The sequence below is a fragment of the Diorhabda carinulata genome, chromosome 1 (assembly GCF_026250575.1).
Source record: "Diorhabda carinulata isolate Delta chromosome 1, icDioCari1.1, whole genome shotgun sequence".
Taxonomy (NCBI): Eukaryota; Metazoa; Arthropoda; class Insecta; order Coleoptera; family Chrysomelidae; genus Diorhabda; species Diorhabda carinulata.
In genome coordinates this window covers 12,417,918-12,442,732 of record NC_079460.1, presented here as the reverse complement: position 1 = coordinate 12,442,732, position 24,815 = coordinate 12,417,918, and the positions used below count along the sequence as shown (strand labels likewise).

Genomic DNA, 24,815 nt, shown 5'->3' with positions numbered 1-24,815 from the left:
GGGAATCTGCAACATCATATGACGAAGTGAAAATGTGGTATCGTAATTTTAAATATAGTAGATAGTCGTTGAGTAGCTGAAAGAGTCCATAATCTTTTTTTTGCAAGATAACATACACAAAACAAAATTTTCTTGCAATATCGGTAACGATGGATCCATCACTATAATATGATAACCTAAATTGCTTTGTAAGAAGTTGAAACATTGAGGTTCATCCTCACCGAAAAAATGGCAAATCTCATTTGAGGATACTAAAGGCATGATTTTATTACACTAACAGGAACACACAGGTACTGTTACAGGTGATTATTATGCAAATATAGTTCCAATATGACTCAATAAGTCGGTGACTAACTAAGAAAAACACATTTTTTTTTTGTCAAAAATCGATTTTGTTCGTCAATGTAATCTCCTTCAAGAGCAATACTATCATTACAACGCTTCTTAAACTTCTCGATGATTTGCTTGAAGAAGGATTTGTGTTTTGCCACAAAATCGGCTTCAGTATTAGCAATTGCTTCTTCAATTGAGCTGAATTTCTTACCTGCGAGTGGTTTTTGAGATCAGTGTTTTTTTTTCGACATATGAGGCTGTTTTTTCTTACATTTAAACGATCCAAAAACTCTATGTAGTATCGCTAATGATTGTTTTTCACTTTTGGAGATAGTCGATGAACAATATTCTATGCGCATCCCAACATACTGAAGCCGGTTGCAGTTCATTTAGATGATGATCGTTTTGATTCCGGAGTGAAGTGATAGAACCATATTCTATCCATCGTCCCATACCAAAGCAGATAATCTGATTTATTAATGTAAACATGTTCAAACACTTCTCTGAATCATCAACACTTTGTTTTTTTGATCGACGATGAGTAAACGCGGCACCTACTTTGAAAAAGCTTTCTCATCGTCAAATGATCAAGCATAATTGTAAACACACTGCCTTTTGATATCTTTTCGGCTTCAGCTATCTCACGCAATTTCAATTTACGATTGGTTATAAAAATTTTTGGATTTTTTTTTGTTTTCTGGAGTAACCCCTCAATTGGACGACCAGAACGTTAACCATCATCGGTGTCTGTACGACCACGTTTAAATTCAGCGAACCAATATCAAATGGTTCTTTTCGATAGAGCAGAGTCTGGAAAACATATTTAAAGCCATTGAAGAGCTTATACATTATTCATCAAGAAGCAATGATAAATTAACACACGAAATTGTTTTGAAAATGATAAAAGTAGCTTGAATGAATTTAGCAATGGCAGTGCCATCTGTGTGTCGATGACACGACTTTTTGGATGATGTAATAAGTGGTTTGGATCAGCCATCGTATTTCAAAAGTGTTCAGAATGTTTTTTTTAATATTTAATAATTTAATAACCACGTTCTTTCAGTCAGTCTTCCATTTTGTTTTTACTGAAAGACAAATGTACCGTCACGGTCGTTCTACAAGGTCTTCTCGGTCATCTTCGTATTCGAAGATTAAAATGGATTTTCTATGATTGCTTACCCTGAGAAAGACAAAACTAATTATACTAAATTGGATTGTACAATTGGAATCGACCGATGAAAATTAAGAAAAAAAGTTCTTAAATGTAGAAGTAATAAGAGAATGGTCCAAGCTCAACAAATTAATGGAAAATGTGGTCAAACTGAACAATTTTAACCTCGAATTGTATATGCATCATCCTTAAGTTCAGATCAGGTTAGCAATAACTGACCTCCAAAGAATGTTTCAGGGAAGAATTTGATTCAGTAATTGTGGAAACTGAATTCCATTTCGAAAACAAGGACCAACGGTTCTACGAAAAAATGTTTTATTCCACAACGTTTAAAGCTAGTAGAGGTTATTTTATTCTTTAGTTTATAACAGTTATAAATATTTTCTTTGTATTTTCTACAAAAAAATGTTCTTCATCACTGTACAGAGTGGGAAGACTGTAGGAGAGGGTGATTTGTTAAATATTGCTGCACAAGGTTCGATAAATGCTCTGGTGCATTGTCGTGATGATTAAGTCAATCATCATTTGTCCAATGCAATTTTCATCTGCTTCGTGGAACTCTTTGATAATCGTAAGATCTCTCGGACAATATTCAAAGAAAACAGCCTTTATTTAGTACATTAGTTTCAACATCTCCTTGCCAACGGGTGTCCTTTAAGTGAAATTTTTAATCTAGAAGAAAATCGAGTGCCATAGGAAGCTACTTTACGCCAGTACGAAGAGTGAGAACGTTGTACGAGTTGTCGGTTTATTAATTATTGCTGTGAAATTTTTTGCTACCGACTTTGACGTTGTTTATTTAGCCTTGACGATTGAGAGTACTGGGTTTTTATTTCTACATTATAGATTATCCGTCACCAGTAATAATAAAGGTAAATTTCCCAAGATTAAATCAATCTAATTTGTTGCAATTTTGCAGAATAATACAATATCATGAACAAAAAGAAGACACCGAAAACCAGTGCACAATGATTCCGAACACTTCCAGTCGGTAGCTGTGCACTACAATAATATCGTGAAGACTTACTGGTGATACTTATGTCCCATAGAGGTCGCTCGTTTTAAGATATAGATGGACTTCATACTTTTGGTACAAAACTCAAAACTAGACTAATTACATTGACAATCAAGATGAATGGGGCTTCAATGAACAAATTTTCTATCAACTGTCAGTTGCTCAGTAAAACTCTTCAGTCCGTTTATTGTTTCTAAGGTCGATTTGGGCTTTTTGGAATTAACATCACCAGATGCACCTGATCTCTTTTTACCTCTATCTTTTGGAAAAGTCTATTAAAATTTGTTCGTAGGATATTGATTTTCTTCTTTAACTTGTCCTCGGTAAACTTTGGTTTACACTTTTGTAAACCAGTGAGTATTTTTTGTAAAGCGATAGTTTGATATTTATATAATCATAGATTTTTTTTCCACAACTCTTGGTGATCGCAATACATTGCTATTAAAAACACTATAAAGTCTTTATCAGCGATATTTTCGGAGCCCACGGGACTTACAAGGTCTTCATTATCGTGGCCGTCAAGCAACTAACCGATCAGACGATAAATTGCTAGCGTCAATCGTACTCTAATTGCTGCAAATCCATTGATCAATGGCTTCAATTGTTTCCGACACAATCAACAATATATCAATAGACCGATTATCAATTTAAATGATCGTCTCAACTCAACTATTCAGGTGATGTTGCAAATAGTTTGTATTCAATAATAGAAATTTACTTGTCGGCGGCTCCGATTGATATGTATCTTGAATTTATTCATTTATCAATGGTGATAAACTAGTTTTTATAAAAGTTCATTCATATTTTTCTTTTCCCATTGTATCCACACGATTGAAAATCGAAATTACAGCGATATTTGATGCAAATCCACAAGAAATATCATTTATGGAGTCTATTAACTGTTTCTAAATAAACATATGCTATGTGTAAAATCAAGACATCGCTAAGATGAAACTTGATCAAAATAGATTCAATATGCGGATTTCCAAAAACCCGGCAAGTTTTTATTGAAACATACTTGAAATAGTTATTAAATTTTGAGAGAACCAAAGTGTGAATATTCAAACTAACTTTCATGTGATTGATATACTGAAAATGTATCTTCACATCGCGTGTATTTATCTACCAGTTGTTTATGTTGTTAGCTGTATTGTACACATTTCAAATGGAATTAAAATGATTTAATATACGTTTGCGTCTGACATTTATGTCTGATAATTGTTTTTCATAGTCTTGTCTCGCCTGGCCGATGAAATGTCTCGTCTCCTTTCTCGTAAAAGTTTCGGAATATCGTCAGACATAACCTTTTTATTTCGATGCATCAATTAATACTCATTAGAATGTAAGAATCGGATGATAACGTAAAAACTATTGAAATACAAAGGTAATTTGGCGTAAGATCGACTTATCACTACGGCTTAGTTTCCTACATGTTTTTATGTTATCGCTCATTATATATAAATCTGCCAAATTAGTTTTGATGCTCATAAAGAAAATTGTATTCGTTATGGCATAGATGCGAAGAAAACAGAATTTCGAGTGTTGATTAAACGTATTAAAAATAAACCGAGAAAAAGTTTTTTAAATATTATCCTGAAAGTGCTCCATATAAACAAGAATGATTTTAAACGTTTGGGTCATTTACTGTAGCTACTCCATTAATAGTCAATAAAATCATGAACTTAGCGATCGTCGAATAAAAGTATGTGAGACAGATAAATATTTTAGTCGAACGGGTTTGGAATATTTTTCGTGAAATGTTACATATGCCCACAAGGTGGATGTCGCAATTGGTTATAGCCCCAGAAAATAAAGGGACAAATTGCTATCCAAAAAGCAAGCCTGCATTTTTTTACAGTTTATTTTAGGTTAAAAGCTTACAAAATATTGAATTTCATTTGGGGAAACAAAATGATTGAGAACTACTCCAAACATCATTTATTTTTTTAAAAAAATCTCAAAAGCTTAAATAGAAAAGAGAAAAACTATAAAAGCGTCTCGAATCCATGTATTTGCAAACAAGATATTCGCAAAAAACGATCGAAATTTATTGTTCAGTCCTTCGAAGCATTATTTTTACCTCCAAATGAAATTTTTTAATTATCATTCTTTTATATGTATGCTAAAATCAACTATTGAAAATACCTTTTGTATGGTAATTTGATTTCTCCTGTTATTGGATTATTAATGCTAGTCAAAAGCTAGTTCGCATTGAAATATTCAAATGAATTTTTGGATATCTTCAAACGTAGTCCAAGTAAATTTGTCCATCGATATGATGCAGAAGATAAACCTCAATCATTATCATTACACCCCAGAAACAGAATAACCCTCGAAACGTTCGAGAAAGTGCTTCCAAGTAAGTAAACATTTTTTCGGCTAATGAGGTTATGGTGACAGTCAAGACATTATTTAGGAAAAAAAAAGGAAAACGACGAACTGATTATGATGCGAAACTTGAGAAAATGAAATATATTTTCCTTCTCCTTCAAATCGCTCTCGTACATCTAAACAAAATAAAAACTATTGGCGAAATAAGTACAAAATCGAAGTAAAGTTTAGGTATACATTGTGAAGATTTATCATCAAGGCAATTACGATATTGTCTTATAGTTAACACAGCACATGAGAATATTTCCTCCAGTACGTTTAGATCTCTTTGCCACTAAACTTAAAATAGAAAATTGAGAAGTATGAATTTTAAACCTGTGTCTTTATTGCAACGAGGCAAATAATTATATTTGTGAAGCTCCTGCATATATTCTCCTTTGGAAGGCGAAGAATTTACTGCAAAAAAAACAACTTCTCTAGTCCAGAATCTTCTCGCTTCTGCATTGTCAGTTTCCAAGTCCGCACGTATAAATATTCACATGCATAACTCTCAAGACCTTCTCAAAAGGCTAATAAATCTATCGTTTTGTTTTGTTTGTGTTCGAAAAACCAGCGCTCAACCATACGTATTATAATGCATTATAATGCAAGGTCAACCATGAATAACCGTCATGCTTGAATTTAATGGGAACAGAAACGCATAGTATTCGACCTTCAACATCGTTTGTGCAATCAGTTCATGAGGTATATGTTGAAACCGTAGTTGAAATTGCTTTTTTGTGGTATATATTTTCAATTATTTCATATTAAAAGAATCACCTTACGCAATGAGCGTTTGTATCTGTCATCACTTCTTCATTTATCTAGAATTGCATTTCCCCAAGCCATTTTTTGAAGTTGGAAAACAGAAAGTAATCAAAAGGAGAATATGGCGTGTGAATCAATAAATTCTAACGCAGTTTAGCTCATTTTTCTGCATGGAATGGCGGAAGAATAGGCAATTGCATTTTGGTGATGGACAAATACATTTTCCTTCAACAAATGCATCGTTTTTTCTCAAGTTCAACATTCTTACGTGCAGCAAATCAAACATAATACTCGTCTTTTATCGTTTTCTTTTTTTTTCTAAATAACCAATAAAAATTATATCTTTGAAATCTCAAAACACTATGGCTATTACGTTTGAAGATATTCATATAGTCATTAAATTTTTAACGAGAACGAGCTTTTATTCAGCATCAAGCAATGTCTCGATGTTCAGCATCATCCATTTTGAAAGCAAAAAGCCACTTACAAATCATCCATGGGATGGAGCACTTTGAGGTTAGCATATTTTTTTGGATTCTTTGTTTTTCCACCCGAAAAATAATATTTAATCAACATCCGGAGTTGTTTCCTCCATATTTACCTAACAACAAAAATAATTTTCTTTATATGAGTATTAAAACTTATCTAACCAGATTGATATAAAATTTTGATAACATGAGAAACACAGCGGAAAAAAATCACTCTTCGGTCAAACCGACCGCGTATAAATACGAGTACTGACGCCATTACAGTCTGATTCTTCATTGTGTACGTTGTTTACTGAGTGTTTAAGATGCCTCCGACAATCGCGAGTCCCGCCAATTTTCAAGTACAGGCTGTTATACGATTTCTTAGTGCTAAAGGCGTAAAACCGATCGATATTCATCGTGAGATCTGTGAAGTTTACGGACAAAACATTATGAGTAACGGTAAGGAAATGGGTGAGAGCATTTGAAGATGGTGCTTGATAAAAAACGGAGTGGGCGTTCTTCGGTCGTTAATGAAGATTTGGTGGAAAAAGTGGACGAAAAGGTGAGAGAAAACAGACGCTTTACAATTTCATCATTGTGCAACTACTTTCCTCAATATTCTCGTAGTGTTTTGTATCGCATTGTGACTGAGAACTTGAAGTACCGGAAATTGTGTTCACGTTGGTTTCCAAAAATGTGACGGATTTGCACAAAACTCAATGTTTAGGCAGTGCTTTGACTTTCCTTGAGCGGTACCACAATGAAGGTGAAGATTTTTTAGACCAAATTGTTACTGGTAACGAAACATGGGTGGCCTACGTCACACCAGAATCGAAACAACAATCCATGGAATAGCGACATTCATCATCACCCAAAAAAGTGAAGTTTAAGCAAACAATTTCTGTCCACATGTGGCTAATCGGACCAAAGATCTCATCAAATCTTTTCAATGAGAAACTCTAGATCATCCTCCCTACAGCCCCGATGTGGCGCCCATTGACTATCATTTGTTCCTGCACTTGAAGAAACACCTGGACGGTCAGCGTCTTCAAGACGATAACGAAGTCAAAACAGTTTTGATACAGTGGTTGTTAACAAGTCAGGCGGCAGAATTTTATGAGGAGGGTATTAAAAAACTGGTGTCACGTTATGACAAGTGCCTCAATATTCACGGAAATTATGTAGAAAAGTAGATTAAGGTACAGGCTTTAATGTAAAAATAAAATTATTGCCATATCTTTGCACTTCTTTTTATAATTCAAAAACGATACTTACTTAAAAAATATGCCTCGTATATAAACAGTCAGTAAGATTTTGTAACTGATAGTCTACATTCATGTCGTGAAAGAAGTGTCGAATGTGAACGTGGGTTTTGGAACATGCCTATTTACGACAAAATTCGCATTTAAATCTCAAACGGACATCATTGTCATTTTAAATAATATCACCGATCTCAATATCTTTGGAAAATAGCTGTGGAAAACAGCGAATTCAGTCCTTTCCCAAGGAATATATATTAATACTTGTGAACCAAGACTGGTTCTTTATGTATATTCGAACTATGAGTACGGATATTTCAAATATTAATATAGACCAAATAACCAACATTTTTATTCATAGAAAAAGTCTACTAAAATTGTGGTGCATTTAGATAGCTAGTATCGCAACAATAAGACAAACTAATTTTTTATAGTTAAAAATTTCTATTTGCTTTTTAAATTATACTGCGAAAAGTAAAGACGATAATGTTACCCTAATTTCATATTTCAATTAAATTTATAAAAATTAAACTCGAATGATGTTTCCGAAGAATGGAATTAAACGAATTCAGTTATTGTAAAACAGATAACAAATTTACCATTATTTAAGAAATATATATATGGAGCGACGGTACTTGTGGCAAAACCCTTCAGTGGTGAAGAATAAAACAAAACAACCCTAAGAGTACCTGACTCACGTATCTACACAGTGAACATAATGTTGACAAACACCTCAAACAACACTAAAAAGTACAGACAAATACCAATTGCATCGCACATACTACCAATATATTTACAAATAAAATAGATGCAATAATTAGGTACTCTTAAGGGGTTTGCTTTTATGTCCTTTGCGATACTGGTTGTTCCTATCCGCACCACGATTTGAGTAATGCCTACCGCGATTTTTTACATTCACCAGGGCTTGACCAACCAATTAAAGTGAGTATTCCATCCCTAAATGAAATACAAAGTAAGAACTCATATGATTGCCTTAGTGGCAGCTGGTCTAGCTCTAATAAATATAAATAATTTTAAAGCAAAGCAATAAAAAAGTGTAAAATGGCTATGATAGATGTGTGATGGTGAAGGAGCGCAATTGCCTACCTTGCCAACTTACAAATTCTCCGCCTTCACCTGGAGACAGAAATATATGCATTACATGAGGCTTAAATTTGAATATTTTAAATAATAAGAAACCATTACAAAACGTTACAATGTAATAATTTTCTTGCGAGTAGTGTGGTCTTCGTCACACCCAAAAAATACGCGATAGAAATTAGGTGGAACGTGGTGTGTACAGGAACAACCATGTACTGTGAAAAACTAATTTCTTTCAACTATACTAAAACCCTAGTCACATTTCTGATATTCTCAGTTAAAAAGAAATTTATCCTTGATAACACAAACATATGCTGTAAAGTTGTAAGGTAGGTAGGTAGCAGTAACTATACAATGTGATCATAAATAGTCTCTTTTTTGCTACAAACTGAAAAAAAAATGGTTATATTATGCTATTCCCTAAAAAAATTTATCCCTATGGATCACTGATTACAATTACACTATTGTGGTAGTTTTCAGATAACAATATTGTTACAAACTTGTTTCCGACATGAACCCGGCCCTGACCGGTTATAATGGAATTCTAAGATGTTTTTTATATAATTTTTTATTATAGCAGGCGATTTATTTACATTGTTCGTTTTGAACTAATTTCTATGAAGGTCTATTTATTTATTTGTTTTGTTTGTTTATTTTCTATAATTTTTGGGAATTTCTTTTTGGGTATATAAACGAGTTTGTTTAGCGGAGTTAAATAGTTTATAATAAATACTCATATTGAACGGAACGAAATAGAAAAGTAACCGAAGAATTTAAATAAATTATATAAGTTGGTTAAGTATTAGTGATAAGTTAATTATTTTAAAAGTTAGTGAAGTGTAATGTGAAGTTTTTATAAATTCACCCCACGAATAATAAGAGTGTGAATAAATAAGCGAAACATTACAATATTTTTCATGGCAATCAACCAGCTTCCTATTCCCATTCTCATATACTTTTATATGCTGTTTACTGTTAGATGGTGTAATTGTGGGCGTTGATATAGTGGTAGCACGAAACAGTATTTTCAGTATAAATATCAGGAACTGTTCCAGAAATTCCAACTTAATAATTAATTATCATTCTGTCAGAAGCACCTCGATTTGCTGTAGGGTCAAAAATTCCTTGTATAATCTAAAGTTGACGTGAATAAGGATAATTTCGCTGGTTAGAGGGATATTTTGTAATCGCCCAGTAGAATAGGGTTGTCTAAAAAGTTTTCGACCTAACAAAGAAACAAAAAACTTTTGTTTCCATACTAATTTTTATTTAGTCTCTTTTGAAATCTGTACACTTAGTCCAGCGATTTTCTAACCTTTCTAACCCTTCATATAATAGTTTTCGCCTTTCTCCTCAAAATAGGCATCTACGTATGCGATTAACTCCTCGTCTAGTGAAAATCTCTCTTCTACAAGTGAAACTGGAAGGTTAAGAAACAGACATGCGAAAACAATATCTAACGCATGCATAATTTTCTATTCAATACTTAGATGGCAAATGCGTACATTTGATGTACTGATAGCCTCTTCTATCTCTCTTATCTTATCGAGGTCGGACACCTTCCAGACTACGCTCTACTTAAAGTTCCAAATTGCTTTAATGTGACAGATTTTTATTTCTCTAACTGTTTGTATTCTGCCTGATAATTCCATTCTTCTCATAATATTTTCTATTTACACAATTTATTTTAGTCTTAAATCTGACATTACCGCAAAGTTTACGGTGTTCTACACTATTTAGTTCTACCTTCTCGTCCGTTTTACATTTTTACTACATCTCTTTCTTATCACAATATATTGTTCCATATCATCTTATATCATCGTTTCAACTGTAATATGTGCATTTCTTTCAATCAATTATTTATCCACTGAATCTAACAAAAAAAAAGGATAGCAAGGACACACTCTTCTCATCTAGGAGTCCATCGAGATATTTTAATTGTACGACAAATACTAGACCACGGAAGGGAAGGAAAAATACAAATTATGTTTAAGGTGCTGTAAGGTGGTGTAAATGAAATACAAAGTAAGAACTCATATGATGATAAAATTTCTCAATCTTTTGAATAGCACTCAAAAAGGTAATGCTCCAAAGTGCCCTTATTGTTAAGTATATTCTAGGAGTAGATAGGTTATAAAACCATGGAGTCTCAGGAACAGACTGCTGTATTTTCAAGTATTGTTTGTATAATATTCCCAGTCCTGCCTCCAATAGTTGGGTATGTTTGGATTTGGTGCAGAAACAAAGTCGGAGACACTTATTCTACAGTTGATATAGTGACCGCAGATTTCGCCAATTTAGTCACTACTTCATTGAAAGTTAGACCAACATGAGCCTTGACCCTTCAAAATGTAATTTGAATACCTCTTTTTGATAAAATAAGTATTAGTTTCTTTATTTTTAATATGTATGGGTTTGAATGGAAGTTGGGTATGCTCATATTTTCAATTGATTATAAGACGGACAAAAAGTCGGCACTCACTGTTTGAAATTGGATTCTATTATATAAAGTTAAGAGCCTGAATAATAACTAACGCCTCCGCATGACATATGGAAAGATCTCTACAAAATTTGAATTTTTGAAAACATTTGTATATAAAGCACAAAAATCAGTTCCCACTCCCAGAAAGCCTTTATAGGCGTCAGTAGAAATAAACATGTGAGAGGAATAAGATTCGCAAATACAATTTAGGACATTAGAACTAATCCTACTATTATCGCAAATATTGGAAATAATTACATTTGTGGGTATAAAAGAATCAAAATTGTCCAATACCTTGTGATATAAACCCTTCAATAAGCACTGGACAAGTAAGTCGAGAATTTAATTTTACTTAATCAAAAGTAAATAAATTCTTACAAAAAAATCATCTGTACCCACATCATATTCAAATGGTTCGGCGACTACATCCTGGAGATTGAATCCATTGGTTGGAATTTCGTAGATAGATCAACAATCAGCGACCAACGTTGTACAGGACACTATTCACAGATGAAGCCAAATCCCCATGCTATTCGAAAATGTAATTCCCAGTTAATGTTTTCGGTTAGCGTGTGGATTGGTTAGATAAATAACCAATTGATAGGTCATCCTTTAAGAAGTCTATTTAGACTTTTTACAAAATATTATGCCAAATTTGCTTACAAACGCAAACGTTATTATGCAAGAGATGTATTTTCGGGATGATGGGGCACCCCTCAATTTTTGCTGCTAGTGAGACAACATCTAAATAATGTTTATGGCAACAGGTGGATGGGACGTGGAAATCCGTTTTCATATCCTTCAAGATCCCCTGATTTCAATCCCGTTGATTACCATATTTAAGGATGATTAAAGCAATTAGTATACACAGAGAATATTAATAACCAACAATTAATTGAGAGAATTATACTATTAGAAACGCTCCCCAGAGTTTCCGTAAGGCTGCTGGTTGTCATTTCGACAATCCACTTTGAATTATTTTTATTTTGTTGCAATTATTGTTATTTTTTTGACTCTTATTTATATGTCTTAACTACACAATTTTAGTTATTGTTTTAAAATTGTTGCTCGTTATTTTTTACTATTTTCTGTTGTTTAGTATTTGTCGTTATTGTTAATTCGATATAGTTCAACATTGTAGTTAAAATACTCGAAATTTATATCATTTCTTCGAATAAAACCCATTATGTGATACGTTATTATGTTTGTTCTATGATTCATAAGATTTGCGACAGCTTAGTCGCGGAAGTCGTTTCCATTGGTTATTTATGTGCTTTGAGAATCAGTTATTGCATTTAATAAAATATTATACAGGATAGAATCCTTGAATTGATTTTTCGAAAGACAGACCTGGAATTTCTAGTTTAGCTAATACCATTCGAATGCTTTATAGTAGTGTATTGAGACATGAAAAAAATTTAAAAATCGAATGATTTATGTAAACACTATAGTCAATTTTACAATTCGCTCTGTAAATTAATAAGAAAGAGGAATTGACACTTTTTAGTAGCCACATGATATCCTCCCTGAGGGACTCTACGTATGGTAGAAGCATGTAAAGTTTTTCATGACGCACACTGTATTATTGTCATAAATAATCCAAGTTAAACCAGTTTTTATCGACATATCTTTGATTTTTAAGCAAAAGAAACTATTTACGAATACACTGTTGTTGGTTATTGAAACTGTCTTCGACTATGTCTAAGTTGCGTCTTTTCATTAAATTTATAAAAGTGAAGGTTTTCTAAAATTACAAATGTTATTAACTAGTCCTAGGACGGCAACTTAAAGGCTTTTCTTGATTGATTGGTATATATTCAACTTACATATCACAAAAAATTCCTTAATTTTTTTATTCCTTACATTTTAAACGTACATTATCACAAACAACTGTTATCGATTTTTGGTCTATTCAATAAATAAGGTGTTTCTATGTATGAAAATACGCAAATACAATTGTGAAAGATATATTATAGAAAAAAATGGAACTAATTTAGATAACACGCCATATCAATAAGTAATGAGGAGGAGCTTGAGGATGCCAACATAAAAAATTTAACATGAATATTCTGTTCTTTTTCCAGTTTGTGGATGATTACATGTTACAATACTGCTACACCAAACAATAGAGTTGGAAACGTAAGCTAAATATTCAATTCTAATCATAATAGAATACAATTCAATATTTTAGTAGTCTATAATCGAAACCAGTGAAAAACAAAAATGGTAGCATTGAAAGAAACTTGTAACATTTCTAATGTTATTTATATAGGAAGAACATCACAATTTTTGGAAAATAGATTGAAAAGTCGTCATAGAAAATTAAACAGCATCAACAAGCAACAACGAAAATGAAAATTGAAAAATCCTTGGAACAGAATTAAATACAAAGAAAAAGTTTTTAGTAGTTTATTTAATTAAAAATGATAAATCTCTTTATACAAGAAAATTTGGAATTCTGTTCTTGCTATAATGAAACGAAAATACAAAGTCTTCATAATATGATTAAAAAATATAATGATATTCATGCAGTGACATGTTTATACATCAATGTCAAATGAGATTTCACCAAATTTGAGATTACCCATTAAAATAGACAAAAAAAGAACATTTCTTTGAAAATGTGAAGATATAAAAAGCACAAAAATTTATATACGAAATACATTTCGCACCCCAATATCTCGAGTTCCTTTGGAAACAGCTCAATTTTATGGTATTTTAAAACTTTCTTTTATATCCCTCTATCGCCTGGAGACACCTTTTGAAAAACCTTATATGATAAGAAGTGTTAAGTAGCAATTTTTTGCCATTATCTATAACCCCGTTTTTTTATTTTGAATGACTTTTGTGAGAAAACTGTTTAAATGACTGGGAAAAAACAATAGTAGTTCCAAAGAGCGAATTTTAAGAAATAGATTGTGCAATGTGTCCCCCTCCAAGTTTTATGCAATTGAACACGTTGTGAGGTCTTTTTGGAACACTGTAGAAAATATTTAAGTGCTGTCATAGCCTGGAAGCTCTTCACCCTATTGGAAAAAATAGTTAGTTTTCATCTCTCAGTATTGGGTCGTTAAAGGATCAATAAAGTCTTCGAACAAGTCCAAGTAAATTTCACGAGTCAAATTCCCTTCAATAAGAAGTAGTCCAACCATTCAATGTTTGGTGCGTCTGTGCATGATCTTCTCTGAAAAATGTGGATTGGTATAACTCCAATAACTAAAGAGTGTTGGTTAAAGAATCTAGCAGCAACACTAACACGTTCATCATTTGACGGTTCAGTTTTACTAATTAACCTCTTCATTGTAGAAAAAAACGTATTTTACATCATCCATAAAATTTGAATGAGAAAGATCTCCGAGAAATTTCATGTTTTCCAAAAGAGAATCTCTAAAAAAACAACAAGGTTTACATAAACAATAAAAACATCTTGAAAGTAATTGAAAGTTTCTCGAGTGGTGGTATTGGGCGCTAGATGAATAAAAAAAGAAGTTTGGAAATTGAATTAAAATTCATCCTCTTATAAATAAAAATTAAATTATTTTAAATTTTTTTTCAAAATTAAAGAGAACTCGAAAAATTTGAGGGTGCAAATTTGGACTGGATCACCCGATATATATGAACAAAGAAATAAATAATCTTGATATTTTGCACTGTAGTCATCAATTGCCACATATTTAGAGACTGAAGTAACTATCAAACCATTATTCCCGCATTTCAGTACTAAAATGTAATCAAGTTAATATTCAGGCCTCAAAGGAGCATTATTCTCCAATTGTCTATCAAGATCAACTAAACAACGTTCAATTGAAAACTAACTTAAATAACTATAAGCTTATCAAAGAACTATAATTTTAAAAAATTGTATATTGAATAACACGTGTACAAAAGATTAGTACTATCACTATAGATGATAAGTAAATCAACCACCAATTGAGCAATGTGGTACTTTCATACAAAAAAATAACTGGTTGAGTTTTTACTAACAGAAATAAAAGTACTAACTAGCAGTAGCGGCTTGTCATTAAGTGTCGTCGTACAATATTTTTGGACATTTTCAACTTGTGAACATATCATTGAGTTTTTCTCATTAATAATTTGAAAATACATTACCTTAGGGTCAGCTCGGAGTTGGCACGATTTAGAACGAGTTTCCCTCTACGGAAAACTAGGGGGTGTTTTAATGTAGCTTCGAAGTATGCTGATCGGTGCCAGTAAGACGACATGGGTTCAATTTAAGGACAGAAAATGAGTCTCGCGTGTCGATTGATAATTATTGGAGCCAGTGTTTAATTGCGAATTGTAAAGTATATCGATCATGAATAAAGTTTCAAATTTATTGAAACAAACATTTTTCACGTATTGAAAAACATAGAAGATTTAGGGAGGACAAAATTAAAAGTGTAATATATACTTCAAGAACAGTGAAACCAAACCCAAAGTTTAACTTGAGTTTTGTTTGGTAGCGAAGTAATGTGGAATAAAATTGGCATGAAAGATTTAGAACATATTTACGAAAAAAATAAAAACTGAAAAATCGAAACAACACATGGATAATGTTTTTAGTTAACATTGGCATCGCATAATGATAAAGTTGATAAGAATAGATAAATTTTAATACATAATAATTAATTATATTCGCTTTTGTGGTAAATGAATAAGCTTTGATAGATTTTGACAAAACTAAGAAGTTTATAGTTTATAAAAACTTAGTTCAGTACTAGATACGGGAACTGAAAGAACATTTTAATAAACTGATATTGTTTAAAGGAACAAGAAAACCAAAATGACCTTATGGAATGCCTTCCTCACGTCTACCCAGAAGAAGTTGCGAATTAAATGTAATGATGTAATCAACAAATTTTAGCTCGTTCTCAAGAGGTTTTGGAACTTCGTAAATCCAGATGGTCGTAATGTTTTTTAATGATACCCTGATTATTGAAACCCCCACAAATTAATAGTCTAATATTAAACGATGGTACTTTCTTTTGAACATCCTTTCAAAGAACTCAGATACTAAATGAAATCGTCCATAAGAGATTACCACGATTGTCAGAGACTAGGAGGAATTTTCATTAAAGAGTAGTGTTTACAAATATAGAAAAGAATTGATTAACGTTATGGAAGCTATTGAAAATGACGATGAAATTAAAATGACATCTAAAATTGATCAAATACAATTTACAAGGCTAATTTAATCAAGGCTAAACAGGGTTTAGAAAGTTTTGACAAACATATACAAAGAATTCACAACCAAATTGAGAACATAATTAAAGAGTGGAGTCGCAAAAAACGTCTAAATGATAGTATCTTCTCAAACAAAAAAAGAGAAGCATTGAACGTTTGCAATACTGTAGGGTGGCGCAATAGAACGTGTATAGGCTAAAAAAATAAATGCATAAGGTATTGTTGAAATAAAAGATATGATGATTAGGTAATTAATTGAAGTTTTCGTCCTCGTGAATATTCAAAGAAAAAAAGGGCCAATAATTTTTGTCGAAACCATGTAAATTGAAAAAGGATGTTCTCAAAAGTGGAAAATCGACTAAGCATTTCTTCAGCACATGCCAATCTTGCTCCAAAGTCGGTATCTTTTAATTCCTGTGTTACTGGAGCTTATAAGGATGGTGTTTAAGCTCCAACTTCAAAATTCGCTGTAAACTTCGTCGCGACAAGTTTAAAGCCGCCAATCGCTTCCGAGTAGACACATGCAGATTCCTTTGAACTGACTCCTTCACCCTATCAATATTGTCAGTGGTCCTAGACGTTCTTGGACGACTTTTTGCTGGTGGATTAAACGTGGAACCGGTCTCTTCAAAACATTTAACCCATATTTTAATTAACTTTGGACTCGGAGCTTCATTAATATGTCTTAATCCATATTCTGAACGATACAGTCGTCTTGTCAAGACGTATGAACGACCGTTCTCGTAAATTTTCAGATGAAATAGTAAAATGTTATCAATCTCTTGATAAAAATAAGTTAAACAAAACTTAAAGTTATTTTTCAAAGAGAAGAGTTCAGAGCTGTTTCTGGTGCCATTTAGTTTTTATCTTTGCTTTTTCATGATTATTTTTCAAGAGACATTGGAACTCATACACCTTAGTCAACACACCTATGTCGACATAATAGACCGACCGTTGTTTCTCAATGTCATAAAGAATGAAAATTTTCTTGAGAAATATTTCCTGCTTTGAGAATGTTATCTGACGAAAACAATATACCAATAATATTGACAATTTCAATAAACGAGTAATTGACGTTTTGTCGATTAAAAAGTAAAAAGTAAATCTATTTACTATAGTAGAGTTACATTGAAAATTGTGAACTATGTTTTGTCTTGACTTCCACACCTACGAACCAAGCTAGTTTCATTTAATAATTGGTATGTTAATTTTTTTTTTTAATTGTGACTGTTCGGTAAAAAACCCACAGTCCTTGCAGACTAAACATCTAAACATCTTTTAGAGATGATAAAAAATAGAGTTTTGAATATTATTATATTTTTGGCACCACTTTCTTTTCAAGTTACGAGCCGCCACTACTAACTAGTTAAAAAATGCTCCAAATGAACCATTATTATCAGGTCGAATGATATGATTTTCTCATAATTCCTCTCTTTCAATTCCCGAATATTATTGGGTTGTTTGTCGTATACTTTTAACCAAGGTTTGGTAATCTGGTCGACACCTATTATACTGTTTTCCAAGAATAAGTAAGGCAGACCCAATTGGGATCTAACTGCTATTGATAGTCGGAATAAAATGTAATAATAAATCGTTGAATATGGTTTCTATAGTATGTTCAAAAATTGCTATTAAAAGGTGTTCTAATATTCAGTCAGAATTTATATACCTATTATTATGTTATGAGTAAACAAAGGAAACTGACAAGAGTGGAAGAATCATTGTCAAAATATCTACACTGAAAAAATCAAAGGTAATGACTTTTTAAATTTTATAAAAATGGTAAAGTATAAAAGGATCTAGTCTTTAAATAGAAAGGTACTTTTAGTTTAAGGAAAGTGTTTAGTAGTCCAGGCTAACTATTATTTTTCAGGTTAGATAGTTAAAGATGATTAAGCCATCGATGTTCAACTAAAGATACCTATTACCTACTTCGTTAATTGGCTTGAGATACAAAACTTATTATGAATTTCACGGGGAAATTATTTTTTAACTGCTTCCATGCATCGTGTAGCGACTAATAATAGGAGAAAGTTTTAATAACAATATGTGCAAAAACGCTAACTTTAATTTCGGACTTTAATTAATTATTGTTTAGGAACTTTCTCCTATAATTCGGCTTAAATTATAAAAATTTAAAAAAACACATCGATAAATATGAATTAATCAACTTCGTCAAAGCATGCAAACTCCCAAAACACATTAACTATGGTTGAATGTAAGTAATCCAATAAATTTTATAGGGATTTGATTTTGATTGGACGTTTTGAAAACCGTCTTTGAAAAATTAATTTTTATTATGGAAAAATATTAATAAAGGGTTTTGATTAATGATATATATAAAAATTAAACTCACCTTGTCTAGTAGGATCCATATTATTCATTATTGGTTGACCGGGAGGCTTGAAAAAAATATCAATAGTTGCATGAAATTCAGTAGATGTGAAATTTTTGCAAAAGAATTCACTAATAGTATCTAATCTCTACATTGTATAGGACTGGGCCCGATGTGTCTCAAATATAATTTTGAATAACACTATAGTGTTTCTACTTGAAAATTGTACAGGTTTCATGTTTTTTTTGCTTGAAAGTTTTTCTTTGTAAACTATGTTCTCAATTCGTGACCGTACTGTAAAATTATAACCAAGACTTGGTAATCTCGCTACCACTGACCAAATGCATAAGTGTTACTAATGCAACAAGGTATAATTTGAGCTCTCTTTTGATAATGTTGAATTACAATTTAAATTCATAATCCGTTGCAAAAAACCTGAAGATAGAAATACCTGTTCTCAATCAAGAAGCTACCAAAATAAGAAGCATGCTTTACGAAGAAGCCTGCAATATTTGTATAGAACATATAAATCCAAATCATAGTCCCTACATTCTATGATTTAGAGAGATTGGACAATATAAATAGATCACCTTGTGTATGTGAAAGTCTATAACCGACACGAGGAGGTAGTGTTTACAGTGGAATGTAATGTTTTTATTAACTGCCATTCATAATATTCCACAGAAATCTCATTTTTAATCAAATTCACCTTTTTTGCTTGTTAAATCACAAAGTAGGTATACAGGCTGCATCGCGACGTATAGTCTCTAGTTATTCAAAAACTGTATAAAATTTGGCGGTTAGAAACAGTCAAAATTGATGCTTTTCTTTAAATTCACCGATACCACATTTGTTATTATTCTATTGTGCAAAAAAAAAAAATAAAATATTCTAAAATGGGACCATGAACATTGACACAATATTTGAACGTTGTTAGAAGAATTCTTGTGTATGTACCTGCAATCATGTCTGGTAATAATGTGTGACATACCACTCTTATTTTATCCTTTAAATCCACTAAATCAGGCAGAATCAGTTATCCAAGAAATTTAAAGGTGAAATAGGCATTCAGAAAATAAGGTAACCAAAGAAAAGTGCTCTTAAGGTATTCTTTAACTTGTCCAAAATGTGAAAATATGCTTCATTGCGCAGTCATCATATTGCTTTCCTTCTCATTTAAAGTAATATTTAGTAGAGTCTTTTGAGAGATATATCTTTGTCCAGTTGATTTTCATAAAAAATAGGGCCAATCAACCTAAATAAAACGTACCAGACAGTAATTTCCAATAATATATGTAGGATCGAGATTATTGCTCTACTCCATCCTACAGCCACGCACGAAATACGAGTTCTCTTCAGCAGCCTAAAGCCGACAATAACATTCGAGTTAGTCGGGAGTAAAAAGAAGACGGTAAAGATCACGCAACTAAGACGGCTTCCCGCGTGATTAAGACGGTCTCCTGCTCATTTAGCGTATAAACCCACATACACGAATATTTTTACTATCAACCTTAGTTCTCTTATTTATATTGTACATAAGTAATGTGTTTTCATTGTTTAAATTCTGTAATAACTAACCGTCGAACATAAGAACCCTAGACAACCAAGAAATCCCTACGTATATGAAAATTGATTTTTGTGTATACTTTAGATCTTTCTATGACCGTTAATGAGAATTTTGGTGATTAATAAACACCACTGTGTTAAACATTCGAGGATATATTGATATCTAGTTAGCCTAGACTAGTTTCATGCATAAGCAAAATATGGTGTTACCATAGCAACGAATGATAAATTATTAGAAGAGTCAGTGTAAAGTTTGACGTTAAAAAAGTAAACCAGAGTTACGCAATAATTTAAAGAAAAATGATCTCCACCGAAATTGTGAAAATCGAAAAATTGGAGTATCGAGACATCATCAAGTACCTTTATTTAAAAGGGTTAAGGGGTAAGCAGATTTACGAAGATATGCTTAATACCCTTGGTGATTAATGTCCTTAGTATGCGACCGTGAAAAATTGAACTGCAAGCTTCAAAAGAAATAAATTTTCCTTTAAAGATGATCACTGATCGGGAATGATAATTTCTGTATCATCCCCCGAAAATATCGATGCAGTTCATGACATGATTTTATTAGACCGTCGAATTGGGCTAAAACGGATATCTGAAGCACTGAATATTTCATACGAACGCGGGCATCATATAGTTCAAGTCAATTTGGACATGAGAAAAAGTGCTAAAAATTGGATCCACAAATGTTTGAATACTGACCAAAAGCGTGCAAGGGTAGAAGCATCGCGTTCGATCTGTCATCGATTTGAAACGATGTAGACTTCTTAAACCGAATTGTTACTATGGATGAGACTTGAGTACATTTTGCTTCAGTTTTTTAGGATTGCCATGGAGTAATCATGATTACTCCATTACATGATCATTGATTTTTTGGATAAGGGTAGAACAATAACTGGAGATTACTATTCAGCATTACTGACCACTCTACAGGAAAAAATTAAATAGAAAAGAGGCGGAAAGCTATGCAAAAGTGTTTTGTTTTTACAGGACAATGCCCCTTCACACAAATCTCATGTTACCATGCAAATAATTTGTGATTTAGGGTTTGAATTACTAGAACACCCCCTTTATTCACCAAATTTGGCTCCGTCCGACTATCATCTCTTTCCTCAACTGAAAAAAAGTTTAAAAGGTCGTAAATTTTCTTCCACCGAGGAGGTAATAAAAGCTGTGGAGGTCTGGTTTGCAGAACAAGAAGAAACATTTTTTTGAAAGCTCTAGAGACGTTGCAGATTCGCTGTAATAAATGTATCTAATTAAGGGGAGAATATGTTGAGTAATAAATTATTTTGACATTGAAATATTGTTTGATTCTATAGTAGGCTAAGAATTTTTCAATATATCCTCGTATTTGATATATATACTGTAGGTACTTATGATTTCTTTAATACACTTTACATTGAACTCCTACTTGTTGCTTCAATAATTATAAAAAATTTCTCCGGTTATTATAACTAAACTACTGAATGGTGACAAGTGTGGTATCAATGATCGTATGTTTGGTAGACATATAAAAAAAATTATGCTAGTCTTTCAATTGAAACAAATTCTATAAGGGTCTTGGATAGTCTCTTTATAATACAAATGAGCATCAGTTTCAAGTGTTTGAGGCAGCCAAATTTTAGAATTCTCATGTGGACAGTTTCCGAGAAATTGGACTGTCAAAACGTTGTGGGACACCCTTTATATGACAATAATTATTTAATAATAACGAATTAAAATTAGAAAAGATCATTAAGAATGGAAAATTGTCTTTAATCTATTCATAAAGAAAATAACATTAATAATTCACGGGAAAAAAAACTTAAGATTTTAGTCAGTGTATATGAAAACAGATTTTAATGAATTTTTAATCACAAATTTTTTTAAATGTGCAAGCCACTTGTTATAAGATTCAAGGAGGAACAATCGTAACTTAAGTCTGTAATATTTTAGAGTGCCTTTTAATAAAAATATGAACTCACTTATAAATTCAACTTTGCAATTGCCAACAGATATTAGTTCAAGTACAAAATAGGTAAATAATTGCAATTTATCTTTCACGAACTTGATTCTATAACCACAATATAACTACGAAAAATTTGCTTCGAATTGTTAATCCTTCTTTATTGCCATTTTAAACAAAGAAGTTTTTGGATTGATTAATTAAGTTATCGGATTTCTGATGTTACTATGTGATTCACTATAAATTTACATACAGATAAAGAAAAAAATCATAAAACCAAGGAAAACCGGAATGTAATGTAGCTTTTGCACTTGATTATATATGCGTGGTGTCAACCCTAACGTTTCTCATACGTTATAACAATAAGGGACAGTTATTGTTACTTAGCATACAACAATACGAAAGAATAATCAAAGCAATGGGTGCAAACTCACTCTCTCAACAAACCAAAAAATCAAACTGAGTCGCCTCTAAAAAGTATCAGAAAACAAAGATGCACGCTCTCATCTGGCGTGGATCTGATCCATGACAATGCATGACTATATAATGCCAAAATAAATATTTGAATTTCCCAACAATTGCCGCTTAAAATGTTTGTCAGAATGCATTAGACGTTTATAAATGTCAAAGACAGCTTTTGATTACCCTACTTATACACATAAGGAAGACAAATAAATTTCATGTTGAAGGTGGTAGTAAATCAAACCCATGTCAAATAATTGAAGCACATTTAACCGACAATTCAAAAATATTTTTAGAACATGGGGAAGCATAGAAAAGAAACTAATCAATTCACCACATTTAACTTTTATACTGACGACAAAATCCAGAATGCTGCCCAAAGAGGAAACCCCAGAGTCGGCAAAGGGGCCAAGCCTGGGCCAGTTTTAGGAAGCCTAGCTTCGGCGTACCTGTATTGGCCCATGCGTGGTTAAGGCTACTTAACTCAGCTTCGGCCATACCAATAAATACCCAAGCAGCATTTGCAATTCATTGGCCACCCAGGCTCGGGCCAAGGTTGATTGACCCAGGCTCGGGCCAAGGTTGATTGACCCACCCTTGGCCATACCAATGATTACCCAAGCTTGGGCCAATCCTGGATATTCCAGCCTTGGCCATTCGTTAACAACCCAGGCTTGGATCAAGGTTGGGCCAATCCTGGTTAACTCAGCCTTGGCCATTCATTGGGGACCCAAGCGTCGGTTGTTCGGTCACATACGGCGTGGTTCGAGTATTTTCGACCGTCGGCAGCCATACTTTTTTTTAATATGGGTCTGATCAATCCGATCTCTAGGTTTATTCAGTGTGTGTTTTTTATTATTTATTACTACTAAAAGTAACTATGTCTGATGCCTATTTTCGATTTCAAAGTTTGCGTGCATTGAATAGAGAAAAAAAGCTCAATTGTGAACGCGTAATTTAAGTGTGAACATCAGCTCTGTTAGTGAGGTTAACGATAGTGGTACAGACTTATGCAATCTTCAAGTGTTTAATATTTTTATTTAACTAATTAACTGATATTTTTATATTGTTAATTACAGTAAGAGTAAGATTAAATATAAAAATTTATGTTTGCTTATTTTTAAAATAAAAAAAATCATATTGAATAAAAAATAAACAACGAAATGAAATAAAGATAATGAATTAGTCTTGGTATTTAATCTTGGCCCAGTCCTAGCAGTTAAGGTTGGCCCAGCGCTGGCATTTAAGCTTGGCCCAGCCCTGGCATTTGAGCATGATCCAGACTTGGTGACCAAGCTTGGCCCAGTCTTGGCGACCAAGCTTGGCCCATCGTTAGCAGTTTTACCAAGACTGGGCCAAACCTGGTTTACAAGCTTGGCCCAGAGTTCTACATGGTTGTGCCAAGCTTGGGCCCTTGGAACTTTCCTCTATGGGTACTTTCTCAGTTTCGAAACGACGTTATTTTCGCACGCATTTTCATGTAAGAATGGACCACATTCCATTTTTGGTAATTTTCTGTAGTGGGTTGGTGCCCCTGAGTAACAGTTCCGTTTTGACAGTTGTGTCACTCTCTAAAGAGGTAAATTACTTATGGTGGTAGAGGCCAGGTCCCGTAATTCTGATGGTGTAAATTGAAGTTCTTCACCCGACATTCAGCTTACAGGATGAGTTTTTTCTGACTCAAGCAAACTTTTACATTCAAATATGTCAAAACGCAAGTGTCAATCATGAATCAGTGCTGCCAACAAACCACCTCGCTATGGTGAAATTTCCCTAACATATAGTTTTAACAATTTTTTTATAAAAAAATAATGTGAATACAAGCCTGAATAGACTCGTAACAGAAGGTCATTCCAGAATTTGTTCCTAGGAATTTGGAACTCTTGCTGGAATGGAAAGTCTTCTGGGATACAGTTACGCCAAATTTGTACGCGTAACAGGCATTTTGTGCTTTAATAGAATTCTTCATTTTGAAGTGCCTCGTACTTGTCAAAAAATAATACAGCAACATGATTATACAAGAGAGCACTGCTCAACAAAATAAGAGTATTAATCACTTAAAATGGGAGATATTGTCTAAATGCTCCAACATTTTTCATGTGTTGTTCAATTATACACACTAAATGGCAAAAAATTACTGATATTAAAAATTAAATTTTATGAATACCACGCAAGCATTTCATGTTCAAGCTGCAAAGCGAAATTTAGTGAAGATCATAGAATTGAAAGGTAATGGTGAAAACAAAATTGGAGATGAAACTTGGAGATGAAACATATACGAAAAAAAATTTTTCACAAGCAATACATGGGAAAAAATACATTAGAAAAATAGAGAAATTATGTAGTTG

At 32.7% G+C, this 24,815-nt stretch overlaps 1 protein-coding gene across 8 annotated transcripts in view; it reads right to left on the bottom strand.

Moving 5' to 3' along the window:
- Window positions 1-24,815, bottom strand: part of LOC130895660 (single-stranded DNA-binding protein 3) — a 73,175-nt gene that overhangs the window by 31,677 nt on the left and 16,683 nt on the right. For 5 of the 8 annotated variants that reach the window (XM_057803100.1, XM_057803144.1, XM_057803135.1 and 2 more), the window contains exons 8-9: window positions 18,510-18,555; window positions 8,494-8,523 (exon numbers count right to left, since the gene is read on the bottom strand). In XM_057803100.1, the coding sequence (XP_057659083.1) occupies window positions 8,494-8,523; window positions 18,510-18,555 (76 nt within the window). The remainder of the gene's footprint in view (window positions 1-8,493; window positions 8,524-18,509; window positions 18,556-24,815) is intronic. The other 3 variants (XM_057803118.1, XM_057803160.1, XM_057803152.1) reach the window with 1 other exon arrangement.